Consider the following 21,454-nt stretch of genomic DNA (forward strand, 5'->3'; position numbering starts at 1 on the left):
ATAAAGGATCTCACTTATCGCACGACATTTGAGCAAACTTTTTACTGACGTCACGGGAAAAATGCTTTTTAATTTTAGGCTAAATGCCTACATTGTTAGGTTAGGCTAGCTATGTTTAGTTCTTTTATTCTAAATAATAATTTTTCATTGTATTTATGCTAATGGAACTTAACCTAAGAGCCCTAACCTAAACTCACAGGCAGTTTTAATCTGACGTCAGAACGCAAGGTAGCAAAAATGTTGTGCGGAGAGGAAGACCCGTAAATAAATGAAGTTAGAATGCGCGAATCATCAACGTAGTTTGCTTTCTCTGCTAATGCGTGTTGTTAAATTATTTTCTTTTGTGTGTCTGCCAAATTCTGTTGATTTTCATATTAGCAAAAATCATGAATTGAGGTACACCTGAATTTTCGTAATTATTAATAATAAATTGACGTGAAACATGAAAGTAATATAGTGTTTAGGTTCGTACATGTGATGATGACTCAGTGACGATAATTTAGGATTGCAACGAGTGAGACTGCTTTTGTCCTTCAATTCTTGTTTTATTTTACAATGAATATTTTTGGAAAGAAACCAACTGTGAAAGGTAAGAAAACACAATGTGTTTAGCATTAATGTAATGGCTCTAATTTATTTATTGCTGCAGCGGTTCTGTTTCCTATACCTGTTTGATTCAACACAGATCGGCAACAGGAAAGTAAAATTATGGTTCTTTTCTCGTAGTCTTATACTTTATTTTACATTCTCGTAAGAGCTTTACCAGTGGATCCTAGGTTTGTTTCCCGAGGCAAATTGAACAGGGGTTCAGGGTACTATTATCGTATGGGTGAAACACCTACGAATCATATATTTCGGACTTCTTTACATTGCTAACGCGTTGCGGAACATTTCTTAAGGCGAAATACTGCATTTCTAACTAAGATAATGTTTATTTTCTCTATTTACGAGTACTTACTGTTACTTGTTGTTTCGAATCTGTAACACATTATGGCCGTGATAGCATACTGGTTTAGGGGGCGTTCTGAGAGTGTTTTGTCCATTTATGCAGTGGTGCAACCTCGTTCACCGGAAAATATCTACTTTCGTGCCCCTATTTGAAATTATGCTAATACGTCGCATTTACGTGTAGAACTTGTAAAATAACCTTGCGATTTACCACGTTCATTGTCCATACACAGCAATTCGGAACCATCTTTCTTTCGCAATTCGTTAATGGTCTTCCTTTACGCACAACTCTCTTGCAACCTTGAATATTGACGTCAGACGAGGAATGCCTACGTGGTTAGGTTAGGCCTGTTAGGTTAGGTTCCATTAGCATACATACAAAGAAAAAATAATGTTTTCGCTAAGAGACGCGTTACCTTTGTATTGCCTAACATGAAAAAGGTCTCTCCTGTGACGTCAGAACACAATGTTGCTAGAGTGTTGTGCGATAAGTGACACCTATTCGGGTCGGAACCATCTTTCTTTCGAAATTGGTTAATGCTCTTCCTTTACGCGCAACAATCTTGCAACCTTGAATATTGACGTCAGACGAGGAATGCCTACGTGGTTAGGTTAGGCCTGTTATGTTAGGTTCCATTAGCATAGATACAAAGAAAAATTATTATTTTCGCTAAGAGACGTGTTAGCTTGTATTGCCTAACATGAAAAAGATCTTTCCTGTTACGTCGGAACACAATGTTGCTACAGTGTTGTGCGATAAGTGACACCCATTCGGGTCGGAACCATCTTTCTTTCGTAATTCGTTAATTCTCTTCCTTGCAACCTTGAATATTGACGTCAGACGAGGAATGCCTACGTGGTTAGGTTAGGTTCCATTAGCATAAATACAAAGAAAAATTGTAAAAACAGCTCTCTCCTGTGACGTCGGAACACAATGTTGCTACAATGTTGTGCGATAAGTGACACCCATTCGGGAAAAATGGCTTGTTCCGAACTCGACAGGTGGTTCTAGTGAAAACACGGCGAGGCTGAAACACTGGCTACGGGGTTGCATCGTCTTAACACACGGAACATTGCACTCTCATGCAAAAAGCAAATGGCGTGAGCAGAAACAGCGTGTCGGACAGAGATTTTCACAGAAAACAACACGCATTCACATTAAAATGGATCAAATCTACATTCAGGAACTTCCAAAACGCTCAAGAAAATGATTTCCGTAAGTACTTTCTCCTGTACATTTGAAGGAAATTTGAAGGAATCCGTTTTACCCATACGATAATGTTACCGGGGTTCAGATTCCACTTTGAACTGTAGAACCAGTCTCAATTAGGTATGACTTAAGATGACCGGACCCCTCTCCGATTTTCTTCATATTTGGCATACTTACTAATTGAGGCCTGCTAATGACGAATCTGAAGTTAAAATTTGGGTACTACTTTACTATACCGGAGACACCTATCAATGATTTATTTCGCAATTTTTTACATTGATAACGTACTATTCTGCATTGCGGAACATTTCTTTAGGTGAAATAATGAATTTCTAACGAAAATAATGTCTATTTCTTACATTAACGAGTACTTACTGTTGTTCCTTATTTCCCACAAAGCATCCACAGGTAGCCCAAAACTTCACGATAGCCCCACGAACTATCACGGGGACGAGGTATGCCTACTAGGTTAGGTTAGGTTCCATTAGCACTCCTTTCGTTCAATTTAGCATATACGGACAATACAAGAGCGTATTGTGCTCTCGTGCAGAAAGCAAATGGCGGCAGCAGCAATAGCGCGTCGGAAAGAGATTTTCGTAGAAAACCACATGCATTCGCATTAAAATGGATCAAAACTACATTCCCGAACATCAACAACGCTACATAAAATGATTTGCGTAAGTACTTTCTCCTGTAAATTTGAAGAAATCCGTCTCTGGTATAGTAAAGTGTTACCAAAATTTGCCGGAAACGTCTAGAAATTGCAAAATAATTGCAAACCATTGACGTGTGGTTTGGTTAGGCAAACATAGTTAAAATTCCATGTCTTGGTAGTATCAAAAAAAAAAAAAAGTAAAGTGTTCCCCTGTGCTTAGCACCACGCCATGAAGGCGTATAGGGGGTGTGGGGGTAACGCCCCACACTTTCTTGATCCGGTCGTGAGTGGGGGTGATGTGATCAGCATCACGCCCCTGACCGCCTTTACCCCCCAGGGTTTCCCCCAGGTACCCATGTTATTCGACGCTGGGTAGGCGCCGGGGCCGCTTCCACCGTTAGAAAAGTTCCCGGATTTGAACCGGCCAGGGATCGAACCCGGGACCTTTAGCATAGTAGTCAGACGCGTTACTGACTGAGCCACCGTGGCTTGGTAGTATCAGGATTGCAAAATAGTTGCGAACCATTGATGCTAGCCCCACGAACCATTGACATGTGGTTAGGTTAGTTTCGGTGTTAAATTCCTCATATCGGACAAACTGATTTCGGTAAATTTCTCGTATCGGACAAACAGCTGAAATTTGCTAGTTCATTTAATTTGAATATTCGTACTTACGTATTCTGCATTGAGAAACATTGCTGAATGTGGCATTTCGCTTATTTCACGGAAATAAGCTCTATTTGCGACATATCGAGTAAGTTTTCTTCGTTTCTTTTTGCCTTCGGTAACACGCAACATGGCGGTCATAGTTTCACTACCGTACTCGGTATGCAGTGTTTCCACCCCACTGCACCCAAAAATACCTACGTAGCCCCACAAACCATTCATACATAGCCCCACGAACCATTTCCAGTAAGGTTAGGTTAGGTAGGGTCACTATAGGTTACAATAGTTAAAAATTGGTTTCGAAAAAAAATATGCGTAGCCCCACACACCATTCTCGCATAGCCCCACGAACCATTGACACATAGCCCCACAAACCATTTGCGGAAACGTACCTTCTTCAGTTACAAAAACGCGTGTTTGGAAACACTGACCGGGATTACGTCATCAGACACAGGCTACATCCACCTGGAAGTAAATGGATGCAAGAGCTTTCGTGCATTGGTCACACATTTATATAGAAAAATTGATGATTTACCGGCAAAATTCAATGAACGATAGGAGAAAACACTTGCCCGAACTTCCACAAGTATAAAGAAACTGCATTCGGTAAGCAATTTCTCCTGTAAACTTGAAGAAATACGTTTGTCCGATACGAGAAATTTACCCTGATTTCTTCAAATTTACAGGAGAAATTACTTACCGAATGCAGTTTCTTTATACTTCTGGAAGTTTGGGGAAGTGTTTTCTCGCATTGTTCATTGAATTTTGCCGGTAAATCATCTATTTTTTGATATAAATGTGTGACCGATGCATGAAAGCTCTTGCATCCATTCACTTCCAGGTGGATGTAGCTTGTGTGTGATGATGTAATCCCGGTCAGTGTTTCCAAACACTTGTTTTTGTAACTGAAGAAGGTACGTTTCCGCAAATGGTTTGGGGGGCTATGTGTCAAAGGTTTGTGGGGCTATGCGAGAATGGTGTGTGGGGCTACGCATATTTTTTTCGAAACCAATTTATAACTATTGTAACCTATACGTGACCTTACCGGAAATGGTTCGTGGGACTATTATGTATGAATGGTTCGTGGGGCTATGCGTCAATGGTTTGTGGGGCTACGTAGGTATTTTTGGGTGCAGTGGGGTGTAAACACTGCATGCCGAGTACGGTAGTGAAACTGTGACCGCCATTTTGCGTGTTACCGAAGGCAAAAAGAAACGAAGAAAACTTACTCGATATGTCGTAAATAGAGCTTATTTCCACGAAATAAGCGAAATGCCACCTTCAGCAATGTTTCTCAATGCAGAATACGTAAGTACAAATATTCAAATTAGATGAAGTAGCAAATTTCAGCTGTTTGTCCAATACGAGAAATTTACCGTTTTGGTTAGGTTAGGCATACATAGTTAAAATTTGGTGTCGTCGTAGTATCAGGAAAATATATATATATACCCAGATTCGTGATTAGGAGGCCTCAATTAGCGAGTATGCCAAATATGAAGAAAATCGGATAGGGGTCCGGTCATCTTAAGTCGTTCCCTCAATTACCTTATCTAGTACAAAGTGGAATAAAAACAACCTTTGACTTTTTTTAAAAGTTTTCATTGTTCAGTTTTTGACAGAATGCCTCCCATTGAAGAAATGTCTTTTAAACAAAACATAAATTATATGTCAGTCAAACGAAACAATTATTTTTAAACTTTTTAACTGCTGTAAAACAATAATTAACTCGAATGTAAGATTTTAGTTATGGAAACTATCAATAGTTCGAAATTTTATATTCTTAATAAAATAATGGGAAATGTGTATTTTGTATTACCGTTTCCAAAATACTGAAAGAGAAACGAATGGTTTACAAGTGTTCAGTATTGACTCTCATGAATTAATAGGAGAAGGAGGAAGACAGAGAAAGAAGATACAAAAGCACAAGGAAACAAACGCAATTTAGGAAGGTAAACTATCATGATAACTGAAAAATAAATATTGTTGGAGAACAAACCTTATTGCCTGACTTGAGAACCATCATAACTAAACAATGTAATATGTGTAATTATAAAGAAAAACATTAAACAGTTGTGCAGTTTTCAGTTACTGTTGGTTAGGATCATAGGGTTTAGCACCCAAACGAAGAAAATAAAGAGGGAACAGGGAATTTGTCTTGCTCCAAAACAATTTTTGTCTCCTGAATGCCAAGAGGTTTTAGGGGGTGGGGGTATACTGTTGCCCATTTTAATGCTGTATTCTTCCATAATTTGCATTTTTATTAAAATTTCAATGATACAATTATCAACTGCAGTGATCTTTTCTTTCAGAACAAATAAGACAAAATGACAGAGAACTCCGGAATGTCAACAGAGGAATCGAAAGGGATAGAAGAGAGCTGGAGAGAGAAGAGAAAAAGCTTGTAAGTTTATTTGTTTCAGATATTCTCCTCAGCAACATTAAACCATGTACACCGGTGAGTCATTACTAGAGACCGGATGTTAGGCAAAATGCCTATTCTTTCCTGTTAGAAATATGATGAAAACGAATGTTGTGAAGGCCAGGGGGGAGGGATTAGCTTCATTTAAAGCCAATTTAATTTTGCCTATTTCATACGATATTGCCTATATTATTTCATAAATGCCAGATATTGCCTATTTTAGGCATTTTCTTTAAAATTGGGACATGACTGAACTCTGCGCATACAATTTCCTGTCCCCAGGATTAGTTTCCGATGCTTCCAAGAAATTTAAAAATAACAGTTAGCGAGTTATTGCAGCTAATAAGAACTTGGACAAATTAAGGGCAATTCAACAAGTTCTGAAAGCTGAAAATATACAAACTTAGTTAGATCTACATGTTCTCGCGTGCTTTAAGTATGTTCCGGTAACATCTGTGGAGGTTGAAAGATCTTTTTCAATTCTAAAAATGTGTTGTCCGATCGTAGACATAACTTGTCGGTTGATCACCTGAAGAAATACCTTGTACCGCAATTAGTGCTTCTTATTCAGAGACTGCCAAACCGTACAGTACAAACTTGAAATGCATTTAAACAGTTTCTCAGTTCGAACTGCTGTGTGGAATATACAGTGTAAATTTTTTAACTGAAATAACCCTGTGTGCAGTGATAAAGTGTATATTTATATAATTTGCGTACTGGTTGGAAGTAGCCAACAATTTCTTTTGTCAGACTATTGTGTGTAGCCATTATACAACAAAAAATTTTGGGCTGACGTGACTCCTGTTTGCAGTGATTTATTAAGTACAACATTGGACTGCTCCTGGTTTATTTTAAGCAACTATAAAGAATGTACAGGTAAGTCTTTATATTATTTAAACACCTATTTCTTGTTGTATGTCTATCTTCATTATTTTGAGTTAAATTTCATTGCCTTTTTATTGCCTATTTGTATTTTAATGCCTATTTTACTGCCTATTTTGAAAATTATAAGTGCTTATTTGCCTGCCTATTTTATATGTTTTTAGTGCCTAAACATCCGGTCTCTAGTCATTACATTGTGACCACCTACCTAATACAATGTAGGACCACCTTTAGCCCACAAAACTGCAGCCACTCGACGAGGCATCGGTTCAACGAGGTTGAGGAAGGTATGCTGCGGTATCTCATGCCACAAGTGCAACAGCAGATCCTCCAGTTGGTGTACACTGCGAGTGGTGGTGATGTAGCACAAACCTGCTTCTCCAAGTCGAACCACATATGTTCAATGGGGTTCATATCCAGGCTATCTGAGGGCCACAGCATTGAAGCAAATTCACTGTCATGTTCCTCGAACCAGTCCTTCACAATCCTGGCAGTGTGGCATGTCCTGTTGGAAGTGGCCGTCACCAGCAGGGAACACTGTTGACATAAACAGATGGACTTTGTTCCCAATAATGTCCAGATACTGGAGAGCTGTCAGGGATTAGTGTACCAGGATAATGGGCCCCAATGTGTCCCATGAAAACATCGCCCAGACCATTATGTCTCCTCCCAACCGTACAATCATGTGCCATAGCCTCTGATGGAAACTGGCGTACACCGATGGAATCGGCAGTCGCTGTGATGAGCCAGGAATCTGGATTCTTCAGACCAGATGACCTTTTTCCAATCATCCACAGTTCAGTGTCAATGACTTTGTGCCCATCTCATGTGCTGCTTTCGGTGGAGTGCAGTCAGCATTGGGGTACGACTGGGTCTTCGACTTCACAGTCCCGTGTGCAGCAGTGTTCGATGAACCATGTGCTGTGAAACATTGTCCTGGTCACCATTGTTGTACTTGTAGGCGATTTCATGCACTGTGGCCCTGCGGTCACACCGAACAATGCGTGACAGTCTCTGCTGGTCTCTGGCATCAATGAGCCACTGTCGACACAGGGCTGAACGACATGTCGTTGTTTGCCCATCGTTACACCACTTTTGATATATGCTCACAGCAGTGGCAAGAGAGCAGCCAACAAGCTGCGTTGTTTCAGAGATGCTGGTACCAAGGTGCCGTGCCATCATGATTTGACCTCTATGAAACTGGAAGAGATCGGCCACTTTTCCCATTCTGACGCCGGAGAGACTACTAACAACGAGCCTGTAGCCCAGCCCAATGTATACCATGCTGCTAGTGTGTCATGTTTTACTCTCTGCTCTCCAGGTGCGTTAAGTGTTCCCTGGTCAGGGTGGTCATAATGTAATGGCTCATCAGTGTATATCCAGCCTCATCATACCAGATTTATTTTAATTCAACTTTGTTCACAATAGCTGTTTTCCATTTACGAGGAAATGTTCCATTTTCCAATGTGTTCAATAAATCATTGGAATCTGGAACATTTCCTAGTAGGAAAACTTCTATTATCTCCCCAGTACCCAGAGATAGGTGAGTAGACTCGTTGACAAATTACAGACCAATTTCTATCTTTGATCCTTTCTCAAAAATATTTGAAAGTATTATTTACCTTAAATAATAAAGATTAATAAAGTGCCTTTATTTTAATATGTGCTTTCTAAATGAAAATCAGCATGGTTTTGTTAATGATCAATCAGTTACAACTAATTTAGCATGTCTGACTGATTAATTCTCTAAATAGACACGATCAAGTCGATGTCATATACTTGGATGTTTCCAAAGCATTTGATAAAGTAAGCCACCAAGTATGGATATGCAAACTTGCTACGTAGGTATGGTGTTAATCACCAATTCTGTAAATGGTTTTAGGATTACTTAACTGATCGAACTTTTAAAGTTAAGATTGATGGAAGACTTTCTAAGGAAGGTATGATCAAATCTGGTGTTCCATAGGGATCTTCCTTAGGTCCTTTATTATTTCTTATTTATATAAATAACATAATAGCTAAAACAATTAAGTATAGTAACTATTTAATGTTTGCACTTAAAGTTAATATCTTAAAGCAGATATTAATTCGGTCAATAACTGGTTCTCAATTAATGGGTTAAATTTGAACAAAGATAAATCCAAACATTGAACGTTTGTCCTAAAATCTAACCAGATTTTTTAAAAATATTTTAGGTATATAGAATTTCAAAATTGAAAAGGTTGATTACACAAGGGTTGATCAAATGAAAAGGTACAAAACGACACTGTCGGTGTAAATGAATACTTTATTCAAAGTATCCTCCATAGGCCTGAGCACATTGATCCCATTGATGAACGAGCCGAATGATTCCTTTTTCCCAGAATTCCTTTGGCCGTGACGCAACCCAGTCCTTCACAGCCTACTTGAGTTCATCGTCCGAGGTGAAGCGCTTTCCTTTGAGATGCTTTTTCAGGGGACCAAACACATGGAAGTCACAGGGGGATAAGTCCGGACTGTAGGGCAGATGGTCTAGCTGCTCCCACTTGAACCTGGCCAGTTCCGCGTGTGTGACCCTGGAGACATGTGGACGTGCGTTATCATGGAGCAGAACCACACCCTACGTGAGCAGCTCCGGTCGTTTGTTCTTGATGGACTTGCGTAGGCTGCGGAGTGTCTCACAGTACACATCAGAGTTAATGGTTTGTCTGTGTTCAAGGAATTCCACAAGTAGCGGACCTTGCACATCGAAAAACATGGTAAGCAACACCTTGCCTGCTGACGTCAGGGCTTTGAACTTTTTAGGGGGAGGTGACGAGTAATGCTTCCACTGCATGCTGTCCCGCTTTGTCTCTGGCTCGTAGTGATGGCACCAGCTCTCATCACCTGTGACGATCTGCTCCAGGAAAGCAGGGTCTTCTTGATAATGACACAGATGTTGAATTGCTAGCCCCATATGCAGGTTCTTTTGTTGGTCGGTGAGATGCTTCGGAACCCACTGTGCACACACCTTCCGATAACCCAACCTGTCGTGAATAATTGTCCACATTGTTCCAAAGCTGACATCCATCTTTACCGCCAACATTCGCAATGTGACACGTCAATCACTTTGCACTAGGTCGTCCACCTTGTCGAGGAGATCGGCCGTGATGACAGTGTTCGTCTGGCCTGGTCTCGGGTCATCAAGCAAACTCTCATGGCCTGCACGAAAACGGGCACTCCATTTCCTCACTGATTTGCCAGACACACAGTCTTCCCCGTAAACGTTCACCATCCGGCGATGAATATCGGCCGGTTTAACACCTTCCGCTGTCAGAAAACGGATAACGCCTCGCTGCTCCTCAACAGTCGAATTTGCCAATGTTAACGCCATCCTGTCCGAACATGCACTGCCGCGTCACTTGGACGGCGCTCTGTATCAGAGCCTCTGCTCTCTCCTGCGCATGCGCGTTCCCCTGCATGCTCCGATGCCGCGTGGCGACTCCAATCGCACCCCTACATATCACGCTACGTTCTCCCATCGTGGCATCGGTATTATATAAATGATCCCGTTGTTACGACGTTTCGTACCTTTTCATTTGATCAACCCTTGTATAAGGAATTTAGGATTAATATTCAATTCTCATCTGAATTTCAACTTGCATGTTTTACAAACTATTGGAAAAGCTAGAGTTATTCTGAGCAACATAATACATTCATGGTGACATCTAAAGTGCATTTCTCTAATTGTAATGTTATTTAAATTAAAAGTTATACAGTATCTATATTAGAATTTACAACTATTATTTGCAACTGGAATTGCACCAAGAGTGTGTACAGAAAACACTAGTTAGATTTATTTTTTCCCAATTTAAATTGAATCTCAAGTCATTAGTAGATATCAGAAGTAATATTAAATCCAACTTTATAGCTAAATAGGGAGAAACTAGTACTCACTTTTATCCGCGAAGCTGTTTTTTCTTCTTTTTCGATTAATTTCAGTGGCCACTGCCACCATCCTCGTTGGAACTTGCTGCGCTGTTGCTAATATTTTGAATAGCAAAATATCATTCCCCAATATTCTTATTAAATTGGCCCTAAAAACCCCCAGTATATGTTGTTCGAAACTATCAAGCAGTAACAGTGATGCATAAGGGTAATGGGAGGAAGTCATTTTGACATGATTTAGTAACTCTGTGTATAATGTTACCAAGAATGTTTGAATGTATACATGTTTTGTTTGGATTCTCTATTGTTTGACATATGTGTTTTTTTGCTTGATTTTTTTTTATTGTTCAGATTTTTATATCTTTCTTCTCCTTGTCAAACATTTTGTATTTTATTCTTATGTTCATTTTCTCCTTTACTTTGTGATATTCAGTTATGAATGTATGTGTAAAAGTGCTGTACTTTGGAACTTTCTGTATACCGCACTATAAATACTGTTTGACCTAAATAAATAAATACTACTTACATGTGATCACATTGAATTTTGTCAAGGTTTACATCAAATGAAAGGATAATAATGTAATGACAGAAATATATACATACACCACCATTTAGTACTTACATTTAGTACCCTTATTCAGGAAAAGGCATGTCAAAATACACTGTCAGACCAAGAGCCACGATTAGATATATTTATGGTGCAAGAATGCATTATTCACAATCAAAATTTGTCACAGATCGAGAGGAATGTTTATTCTCCTCACATATGTTATGTGGTAATAATTCGTCTGTCTTCCGATAAAGGTCAGTCAATGCCAGTACTGTGGTTAGAAGTCAGGTTTTCCGATAAGAGGTCCATCTTAATGCTGCAGTTGAAAGCCACATTGTGGCAGCATGCTTTACGCACGTGTTTTGTTTCCCCACCTTATGTTTCTGTTATATACCTTAACATGCATTATTATGCATGGTGAACTGGCAGCTATGGCCAAGTGCATTAGTCTGTGCATAGCAACTATATACACCTTGTTTAGGTATGATTTTAAGTGTTAAGATGCAAATCCACCTTGTTATAAGTTTAAATATACTTATTTATGAAGTTCTACTGTTGATATGTGTATTTCTGTTTATGTGACGAAGATTAAGACATAACAGTTTCTGAGGTGACTGTTTTTTTGTGTGTTATAAACAATGTCAGATAAATGGTGATTCATTATTTCAAGGGCCACGGTAGCTCAGTTGGTAGAGCATCCACGTGGAAGACACAGGTTAGAATCCCGGGGCAGGTGATCTGGACCAGGAAATTTTCCAAGTCATTTCCCTGTTTCTGCGCAGCTCTGAGGCCCACCCAGCCTCGTATCAATAGGTACCTGAAGTCAGCCGGGCATGATGCTGATCAAATTATCCCAACTATGACCAAGGTCAAGAATATGTGGATCTCCCCACATGCACAGTGGTATCTTAACCTTATTTTTACCTTTATTGAGGAGCATCTCATTGTTAGCCTTTGGGTGCATGAAAAGTAATGAACTGGTGAAGTGTACAAAGAAATCAGGGAAAACTTTTTCATCGTTTCAATATACCAGCTCCAACTTACATTAATTCACAGAAACTTAAGAGGAAGACCTTTGGAACTAGTTCTGTGTTAGATGTACAACACTGTGGAAGATTACAAAAATATTTTGATGATATCAGTTAAATCTGATCGAACTGAGAAGTTCGACCACTGAAAGCTGCACTAACATTAATCTTACACATGTTCTCATCTTATTTCACTCTTTCATGTATCTTGTTCGGTTCGTTGCAGTTTTTCTATTGTTTACCGCATTTTCTTTCAGAATAATAATATTTTATCAGTATCTGATCGTGACTTTTGACCCACCCTGTATTTCAATCCATATTTTAAAAACGTGCAAAAAGTAAAAAAAAAAAAAGTGGAGACAGGGTTGCAAACGTTCACAATCTTGTCCATCGTGCAGCTAACATGATCATGATCATCATGCTCTGCTGCCTTATACCCCCAGGGTTGCCCCTAGGTACCCATTTATGGGTGGCTGGTAAACCTGGAGCAGCTCCATGCTGAGACATTGTTGGAAAGATTTCCACCTGAAATAACCTACCATGCGAATTTAACCCAGGTCTTCAGGTGGAGGCAGATACCATACCAACTTGACCATGTGTTTTAACATCATCATTAACAATACCAAGTAGTAATTATATAAAATAACTGCAAAACGTAGTTAAACTTAAGGGTACTTTAACTGAGCATAAAATGGAAAGTCAATGCTGCTTTTTTGACATTTTTAATTTTGCATTGTTTGTGTAGGAGATGGAAATCAAGAAATTGGCCAAAGAGGGTAACAGAGAGGGTTGCAAGTTACTGGCCAAACAGCTAGTTCTTCTCAGAAAACAAAAAACAAGAACATTCACGGCTAGTAGTAAGGTAAGTAGCATTTTTATATAATTTCTGCTTCAAACTCATGTTCCTTGAACATTTTATAAATGAGTTTAATTTTTCATGTTAAGGAACTTTAGATGCGGTAAGCTATTAATACAAACATGAAAAGTGCTAGTGTATTCATGTACCCGTTTAATTAATTATTAAACAGGTTCATGGATACAATAGCATTTTCCGTGATTAACCTTTTGGATCCCAAGCATCTCGATCGAGATACCCAAATTTAAGCCTCACTGTCCCAAGCGTCTCGATCGAGATGCTGTGTCAAGGTTGTAGTTTTTACGTTATAACTTTTCTATATTTGGCTAGAATTTCGATTGTTTTTTATATTGTTCCTAACACATGTATTTAACAGAAATGTTTTTTTGCATTTCTTTTGTCTTCATGAAAATGGAGGGGGAAAGGCAGGAAAAGGGACTTCTCTTTTGCGTCTCTTTTCAAGGTCGGCTTTGTTGTTCTAAAGCAATGCTTTTCACTCCCGCCTGTGAACTGCTTTCGAAGGAAGCTTGTTTATCAGTATCCGATGTCAAAATGAAAGTTTTCCGTGAGGGGGTGGGGGAGGCGGATGACTGGTTGCTCAATCTGCGTTGTGAGAATGGAATTTCGAAGCACGCTGAAGGAAACCTTTGTTTCTTTAGCACAAGTGTCCACAAGTTGGGACAGGGGTTACCCTGCATTGTCTAAAAATGGAATTTCAAGAAGCTGCAAGAATCAGTGCTCATTTTTCACTGCGTTCTAGCTTTTCGTCCGTGAATGTTGTGCGTAGGTGTCGTTTTGTGCCCAAGTGCGAGGACATTTTTTGGGTGAAGTGACAATTTTTTAAAATAATTTTTGGGGATTTTCTCCCTTCCCCCTCCATATATATGCCAAATTTGCATAAATTTTGCATTTTGGGCATTTTGACATTTTTTTCGGGGGGGGGGAAACAATTTTTTTAAGAAAAGTATTTTTGAGTGGATTTCCCCCTTTTCCCCCCTCCATATGTATGCCGAATATGCATAAATTATATATCGTCTGAATCTGTGATTCATTCTGCATACAACGGTATATCTTTCATATCTCTAGGGCATTTAGTTTCTGAGCTATAGTCATTTCAAGGTACCGCTGCATTTTGAAGCTTGAATCAGTGGCCATTCCTTTCAGGGGTACAACTCAAGTTACATTGGTCATACGACAATGATGCAAATATTTTTCTGTTTCTTACATGCCAGCGTTAATTTCTATGTGCATTTTGAACTTTTCATATCCTTTTTTTGGAAGGTGAGGGGCGAAACCCCATTTTTTTTTAAAAAAAAAAGTATTTACAGGGGATTTCCCCCCTTTCCCCCTCCATATATACACCGAATGTGCATAAATTATATATCGTCTAAATCTGTGATTCATTCTGCGTACAATGGTATATCTTTCATATCTCTAGGGCATTTAGTTTCTGAGCTATAGTCATTTCAAGGTACCGCTGCATTTTGAAGCTTGAATCAGTGGCGTGCCGACCATTCCTTTTATGGGTACAACTCAAGTTACATTGGTCATATGATAATAATGCAAATATTTTTGTGTTCCTTACATGTCAGCGATCATTTCCATGTGCATGTCGAAACTGTCATGTACTTTTTTCTTGGGGGGAGGGTGGGGGAACCAAATTTTTTTCCGAAATTTTGGAATTTTGAGAGTTAGCCCCTCCCCCCCCACCACATATATGCCGAATTTGCATAAATTTCATATAGTCTGAATCTCTGGTTCATTCCGCGTACAACGGTATATCACTCATCTCTCTAGGGCAATTAGTCTCCGATCTACACTCATTTAATTGAAACTCTGCATTTTGCTCAAAATCGGCTCGGGACAGAGAGGTTTACATGTGAAAAAGCCTTGGGTCTCAAAAGGTTAACTTGGTTAAGATTATTGTCACAAAAAAAAAATATTGAATTCCTTTAATCTTACATTTTAAGTACATATTGTACTTGTTGATTGATTGATTAATGTTTTTAAGTCCACTTTATGCACAGTAAGGCTAATCAGAACTGGACCTACAGCTTAAAGTGGGATCCAAACCACTATGTGCCTCCACCAGGTATCGAACCAAGGACCCCTTGATTACAAGACGACGACGCTACCACTGCACCATCGGGGAAGCCATATTGTACTTGTGTGTGGTGGAAGGATAGCATTGTAGACATTGGCTGCTTGAACATGTTCTGTCAATCCAGCATAGTGTCAACATGCTCCAGAGATTGCAATCTACTTTATAAAGATTGCTTGCTGTAGCATTTCATAGACAAAGAAAAATCACTGGCATTACTTTTTTTTAAAGGCTCCTACAAGATTGCCAGATACAATGTCATCTTAACAAATTAGTTCTTCATCTTTCCATACATGTCTACTAACACACTTCAGAGTTTTAGTGATTATTTACTGCATGTTTTCTGGAGAATGATTTTTCTCTTCCATGCACTGCTATATGATTCTTTGTTTGCAAGCAGCCATTTGTTTACTGCCGTCCTCATCTTGGATATTGACTGCTGCTGTGGCCTGCTTAACGTGTGTGGGGTGCATCCATAAATGCTTACGATGTTAGGTTAGGCAGTCCAGATTTAGGGCTCTAATCTTTAAAATAACATCCGTAAGTGCTTCCAACACCGGATCACATAAGCTCTGGTCTCGGTCATTCTTTCGAGCCTCACGAAAATCTACCAGAACTTTGTGACTGTAAATCAAGAATGATTGGTTGCTGCAAAGCATGGATTCCTGCCGAAGCTACTTTTCAAACCATAATTTATCTTGCAAACGATAATTACTGAAGCTTTTAACTAAAGTTAAACTCCATGGTGCAACAGCCCTTTAAGGGCCAGGACCTGCCAGAGCAGTTTTTCATTGGGTGATGCATGGTCAGCACATCGAGTCCCATTGCCACTGTTTTCTGGCTTTTGAAACAGGTGCTTCCTACTACTTTAAAGTAGCTCCCCAATTGTCCTTACGATGCTGGGTCAGTGCCGAAATTTTGGTGACTTACACCAGGATTTGAACCTGGGCCTGCTCACACCAAAGGTGAGAGCGTTAACCACTTGGCTACGCGGGATCCCTTGAAGCTTGTAACTGTGCCAGTTATTTTCTCCAAGCTTCAGATTTCCTTCCACAGTATTCTAAAGCAATTCCTAATGCTCCTATAAAACTTGGGTAAAATCATTAAACATTCAGAACTGTTAACCTGGAAAACTCATGTAATGTACCATAGCCTCGGGACACGTGAGAATAACATGGGTGGATCATTAAATTGTTTGATGTATTTATCCTTCAATGTTATCGATGGTGAAAATATTGCATATTCCAACAGGTTCAAGCTGTGAGTGCCCAAACGAAAGCAATGGGAGCCAATGTTAAACTGGCGGATGCAATGAACACAACTGCAAAGACGATGGGTGCCATGAACAAAATAATGAAACCAGAAAAGGTGGCTCATGACATGCAGGAGTTTGGGAGAGCTGCAATGAAGATGGATATGACTGAAGAAATGGGTAGGTGATAAATATTTACACACCCTCACAATTTGTTCTCTGCTTGTAACAATGGAAAGGAACCTTCAACAACTGATAAACTAATTACATATGCAATTGTTACCATGTAAACAATATTTCAATTACCGTGAATGATACATTTTCACTGCTGTTTCACTTCACAGAAAAAACAAGTGTAAGATCTCATAATGTTTCATGTAAACATCTTATTTGTCGATTATTTTCTGTTTTGCAGAAAAATAACATTACAATGTTGTTTTTAAAATTTATTTATTGTTTGTTCTATAGTAAATGACACTTTGGATGACATTTTGTCTGAGTCCGGCGATGAAGAGGAAAGTGACCAGGTGGTGCAGAAAGTGCTGGATGAAATAGGAATTGAAATTTCTGGAAAGGTGAGTAAATGTGTTGCCTCATTTGTCATGAGTATGTATATTGGTTGTTTCATTTACCCATCAGGAAATGGAAACAAAGGTAAGGAATTGCAAGCTGAAGACCCATGGTAATGTATTTGGTTAGAACATTGACATGTGTGTGTCGAAGTTACTGTTGTCTTCTTTTGCAATTCTTGGTAATGATCTAAGCAGAATATATTTTGAATAAATAAATGCCCTAAGTAGATCATCAGCCTATGTGTAAAACATACTGCATGAGACAATCCTGTTTGCATCCATACTAAGTGACAATCACAGTCAGGATAACACTAGAGTGATGAATGTGTCACAGGAAAAAAAAATACCCATTCCAAGTGGCATCTGCAGCACTTTGTGTAAAATCTCCATGTCATAAAGTGGAAGAAGATAATTGTGTTGTTTTGGTGCAACAATTGCAAGTCTCATTATCAAACCAGCTATGCAAAAAAAATAATGAAATATCACAAGTCTTTTTTGAAGCTCGTTTTAAGTCCACTTTGTGCACAAATAGGCTAATTGGGACCTGTCCTACAGATTAAAGTGGAATCTGAACCACCGTGTGCCTCCACCAGGTATCAAACCCAGGACCTCTAGATTTTAAGTTGATGTTAACCAGTGATTTTATCACCACTACCACATTTCCTGCTCCAGGCATATCATGGTACCCTCATATTCAGATAATGTGAGTGGGGTTAAAACTGCTTCAGTGCCTGAGCTTGTTGTTGGATTGATACCAGGTGTGCCGGTTAATAATTCTTAATTGATCCGAAAGAAAACAAGTGTGTCTGGGGAGAAAGGTAACAAATGCTTTATTCAAAGTATGCACCATCGCTAGCTATACATTGTGCCCATCTGTCCGTCAAATTGTGGATGCCCTTCCAGAAAAATCGTTCACATTTTGAGGTGATCCAGTCAGCAAGCCATTGTTCGACATCTTCATAATTGTTGAAGTGTTGCTGGGAAAGTGAGTGAAACATCGATGAAAACAAATGGTAGTCCGAAGGGGCTAAGTCTGGTGAGTATGGCAGGTGGGGCAAGAATTCCCAGCCAAGTGCAGAAATGGTGTCGATGCCTTTCGCTGTGTGTGATGAGGCTTTGTCATGCTGCCAAATCACTTTTCCGTGTCTTGTCGCCCAATCTGGGCACTTTTCGATCAATCATGGTTCAAATTGATGAGTTGTTGACGGTAGGGAACGGCATTCACTGTTTCACCTAGTCTCAGAAGCTCATGGTACACCACACCCTTCTGATCCCACCAAATGCACAGCATTGTCTTCCTTCCGAAGTGATTCGGTTGTTTTGTGGTCGATGTTGAAGGTTGCCCTGGGTCTACCCATGACTTTTTGCATTTTGGATTCTCGAAGTAGATCCATTTTCATCCCCAGTCACTATCCGATGCAAGAAAGACTTTCTTTCATGCCGAGAAAGCAACACTTCACACATCTTTTTTCACTTTTCTATTTGTTTGTCGTTCAGATGATGTAGGATCCATTTTCCTGCATTCTAGATCTTTCCCATGGCATGAAGACGATCAGATTTGTTTTGGGGACCAACATTTAACTTCTCTGCCAGTTGTTGTTGTATTTGCGTATCATCATCTTCTTCCGGCAGTTCTTGCAATTCCGCATCTTGGATTTTTTTCGGCTGACCCGGGCAATCTTTGTCTTTCAAGTCGAAATCACCACTTTTGAATCGTCGAAACCAATGCACACACGCGTCTTGCGTGAGGACATTGTCACCGTACGTTTCCACAAGGGTACGATGTCTTTCACTCGTGTTTTTCTTTTGATTGAACAAGAAAAGCAGGACGTGCCGCACATGCTCCTTATTTGGTTTGAAGGTCAACATGTTTCCCCACACAAACCCAATATCACGATCACTCGCAATTGGTTGCACATCCACGGCGTTTTGACAGGTACTGTCCTGGCAACACACTGACGTAACAGTTCAGACTGTGCACCAACCCTTGCCTCCAGCGCCATCCAGCAACGAATTTAAGAATTATTAACTGGCACACCTAGTTAAATCTCACCACTGAATGTTGTGGTTGTTCTTGGTGATTGTCTCTTCGTCACTTTCATGTAATCATGGTTCATCCTCATCACAAAGAGCCTTGGAAAATTGAGGAGTGATGTATTTGTATTTTTGTTATATTATGTATATTACATGACTTTTCTGCCACTTGTGGCTATTTGTGAATAAGAGGATGAAGGAACACTCACAAATAATACCCATGTCAAGGTTGGGATTCAAACCTTGGAACTTTGGTGGTGAGATTGGAAGTCCACACCACTCAATGTGTTTTGCCACCGATACAGCCAAGAGTGATGTAGTTTTCTTACTTTACATCTCTTTTTTTTAAAATTACAATCACGTTGCAATCGTAATTGAAACAAAATCAATATACTAGTAAATTTAACCGTAAAAATTTGCACTGAATATTTATTTTTTTGAAAAGAAAATAATAATTTGACCTTTTTATGTTTGCCTATTCAACAACGCTAGAAATGGATTTGCAAATATTAATTTATAATTTTATTTTGATTAGATGGCTGAAGCACCTTCAGCATATGGTGGATCACTGGGCGAATCTTCAACTTCCAAAGCAAGATTGCCAACTGATGAAGAACTTGAAGCACAGCTCGCTAGACTTAAAGCATAGGATAATATATTTAGTAATCTTTGTGCCTACACTTAATTGTGCTTTTAAAAAGTACAACTTATTTATATATGCACACAATGTGCTTAATGAACTGCATGAGATGAAGTGATGGATGCATATCAATATTAAAAGAAAGAAAAATCTTACAGAAATGCACTAAATAATATTGTTTATCTATCTACTCACATTTTTCTTAAGTTTTCAGTGTACTCATAGGATTTATAATGTACCATTTTTTTTAGTTTGCCATTTTTTTCTGCAACTATTTTCTCCTGTGAACACAATATAATGTTTATCAATTTGTACATTGCTAGATAGTTCAGATGTATGAAATAAATGCTTTTGTAAAATTAGATTTGCATCTGTTCACTTCGACCAGTTCATTATTTTACATTGGTGTTGGAACTAAAACAAAAATATCCTCTCATACGTTCTGTTCTGAAGTCTGTAAGGGTGGGTGGGTGGATGGTTGGTGTGTGTGTGTGTTTTTTTTCTGGAATAGTGCTTAAGAATAATGTGATGTAATTTTGAACTGAAAATAAGGTAAGAAATATTGGAGCGAATTTAAATATATTAGTATTTAGGAAGCTGGTGCATCATAGAAGGTTCAAACTGCTCTATTGTTTTTCAACATTGACAAGTAAATATGGAGGAAATTTTTCAATCCTATCTTACTTATCATTATGTGCTAAAGACATACTTGAGTTGTCATATATCAAGTGAACATGCTTCTGCAATGGAACTGTTTTTTTTTTCTTTCTTCTTCTGAACATTTATGTATCGAACACCATTCCCATGGATCTGTTTCAACCTCCACAGACTTTAAATGGAGTGTGGGTGATCACTGGCCATGTCTTCAATGCTGACAGTTATTGGACCCCCTAATTTTTGTTCTCTTGGCAAGAAAGGACAATGTTTCGAAGTTCCTATTCTTCCTATTATGAGATAAGTGTTGTCCAGCAACAATTAGTCTTGTGTAAATAGGATTTTGATTAACATGTTGGTTTTGTAGAGCTTTGTAATATAAAGAGAATATACTTGTGTATAAATTGATTTGCAAGCCAATAAAAACAATAACTTACCTTTTGTAAACTCTATTGTTTATTCTGCTACTCTTATATATGCCCTGTGTAATTTTATGTGAATAACATTTGAGGTGGATTGCTAATTAAAATTTACAAGGGAGTAAATATTGCTTTGATAGAACAGTACTTTGGATTGCAGATAAAACTAGTTTAGTCCTGATTTTCATGCAGTGTTTGAAATTAGGAGTCCCAACTTTCATAATGCAGCTGTGACTTTCAGTTACAATCAACCAGGTTGCCACTTTTGGAGAATATTCAATTCATACATACATCATGAAAAATATGTGTGATTTCTTCAATCTTTTAAATTAAAGAACATGAAACATGTTATATTTTCAGTTAAGGCCGTACTAAAGGCAATTTTGTGGTAATTTTTCGATAACAGATGGCAGCACCGTTTGCCATGGCAACCGAGGGCCATGTTGCCAGATCTCCGCGTAATCAAGGTAGATACATACAGGTTGGTCGATTAGGGTGCTCCTTGATGGGTCATTTGACGTCACGTTGGTTAGCAGATTTTATTGAAAAATCTAAGTAGATGTGGAGCAACGTAATTGTTTATCATGTGATTTTAGTTGTATGTTCTTATTTAAAAAAATAAAACAATTTATCAGCAATGCAAGATAGTAATAGTCGTAATA

At 38.9% G+C, this 21,454-nt stretch overlaps 1 protein-coding gene across 1 annotated transcript; it reads left to right on the plus strand.

The window, feature by feature from the left end:
- Positions 1-278: 278 nt before the first annotated feature.
- Positions 279-20,805, plus strand: CHMP2B (Charged multivesicular body protein 2b). Its single transcript, XM_083124761.1, has 6 exons — positions 279-589; positions 5,789-5,880; positions 13,010-13,126; positions 16,473-16,653; positions 16,942-17,048; positions 19,615-20,805. The coding sequence occupies exons 1-6, from the start codon at positions 556-558 to the stop codon at positions 19,726-19,728; spliced, it is 645 nt and encodes a 214-aa protein (XP_082980887.1). The 5' UTR covers positions 279-555; the 3' UTR covers positions 19,729-20,805.
- The last annotated feature ends 649 nt before the right edge of the window (positions 20,806-21,454 follow it).

Source organism: Lepisma saccharinum, chromosome 6, assembly GCF_977018435.1.
Source record: "Lepisma saccharinum chromosome 6, izLepSacc3.1, whole genome shotgun sequence".
Lineage (NCBI taxonomy): Eukaryota > Metazoa > Arthropoda > Insecta > Zygentoma > Lepismatidae > Lepisma > Lepisma saccharinum.

Excerpts from the sequence above, each read along its gene's own strand:
- CHMP2B (XM_083124761.1), top strand. The coding sequence starts at position 556 with ATGAATATTTTTGGAAAGAAACCAACTGTGAAAG. Across the intron at positions 13,127-16,472 it reads CATTCACGGCTAGTAGTAAG|GTTCAAGCTGTGAGTGCCCA; the intron begins GTAAGTAGCATT and ends ATATTCCAACAG. Across the intron at positions 16,654-16,941 it reads GGATATGACTGAAGAAATGG|TAAATGACACTTTGGATGAC; the intron begins GTAGGTGATAAA and ends TTTGTTCTATAG.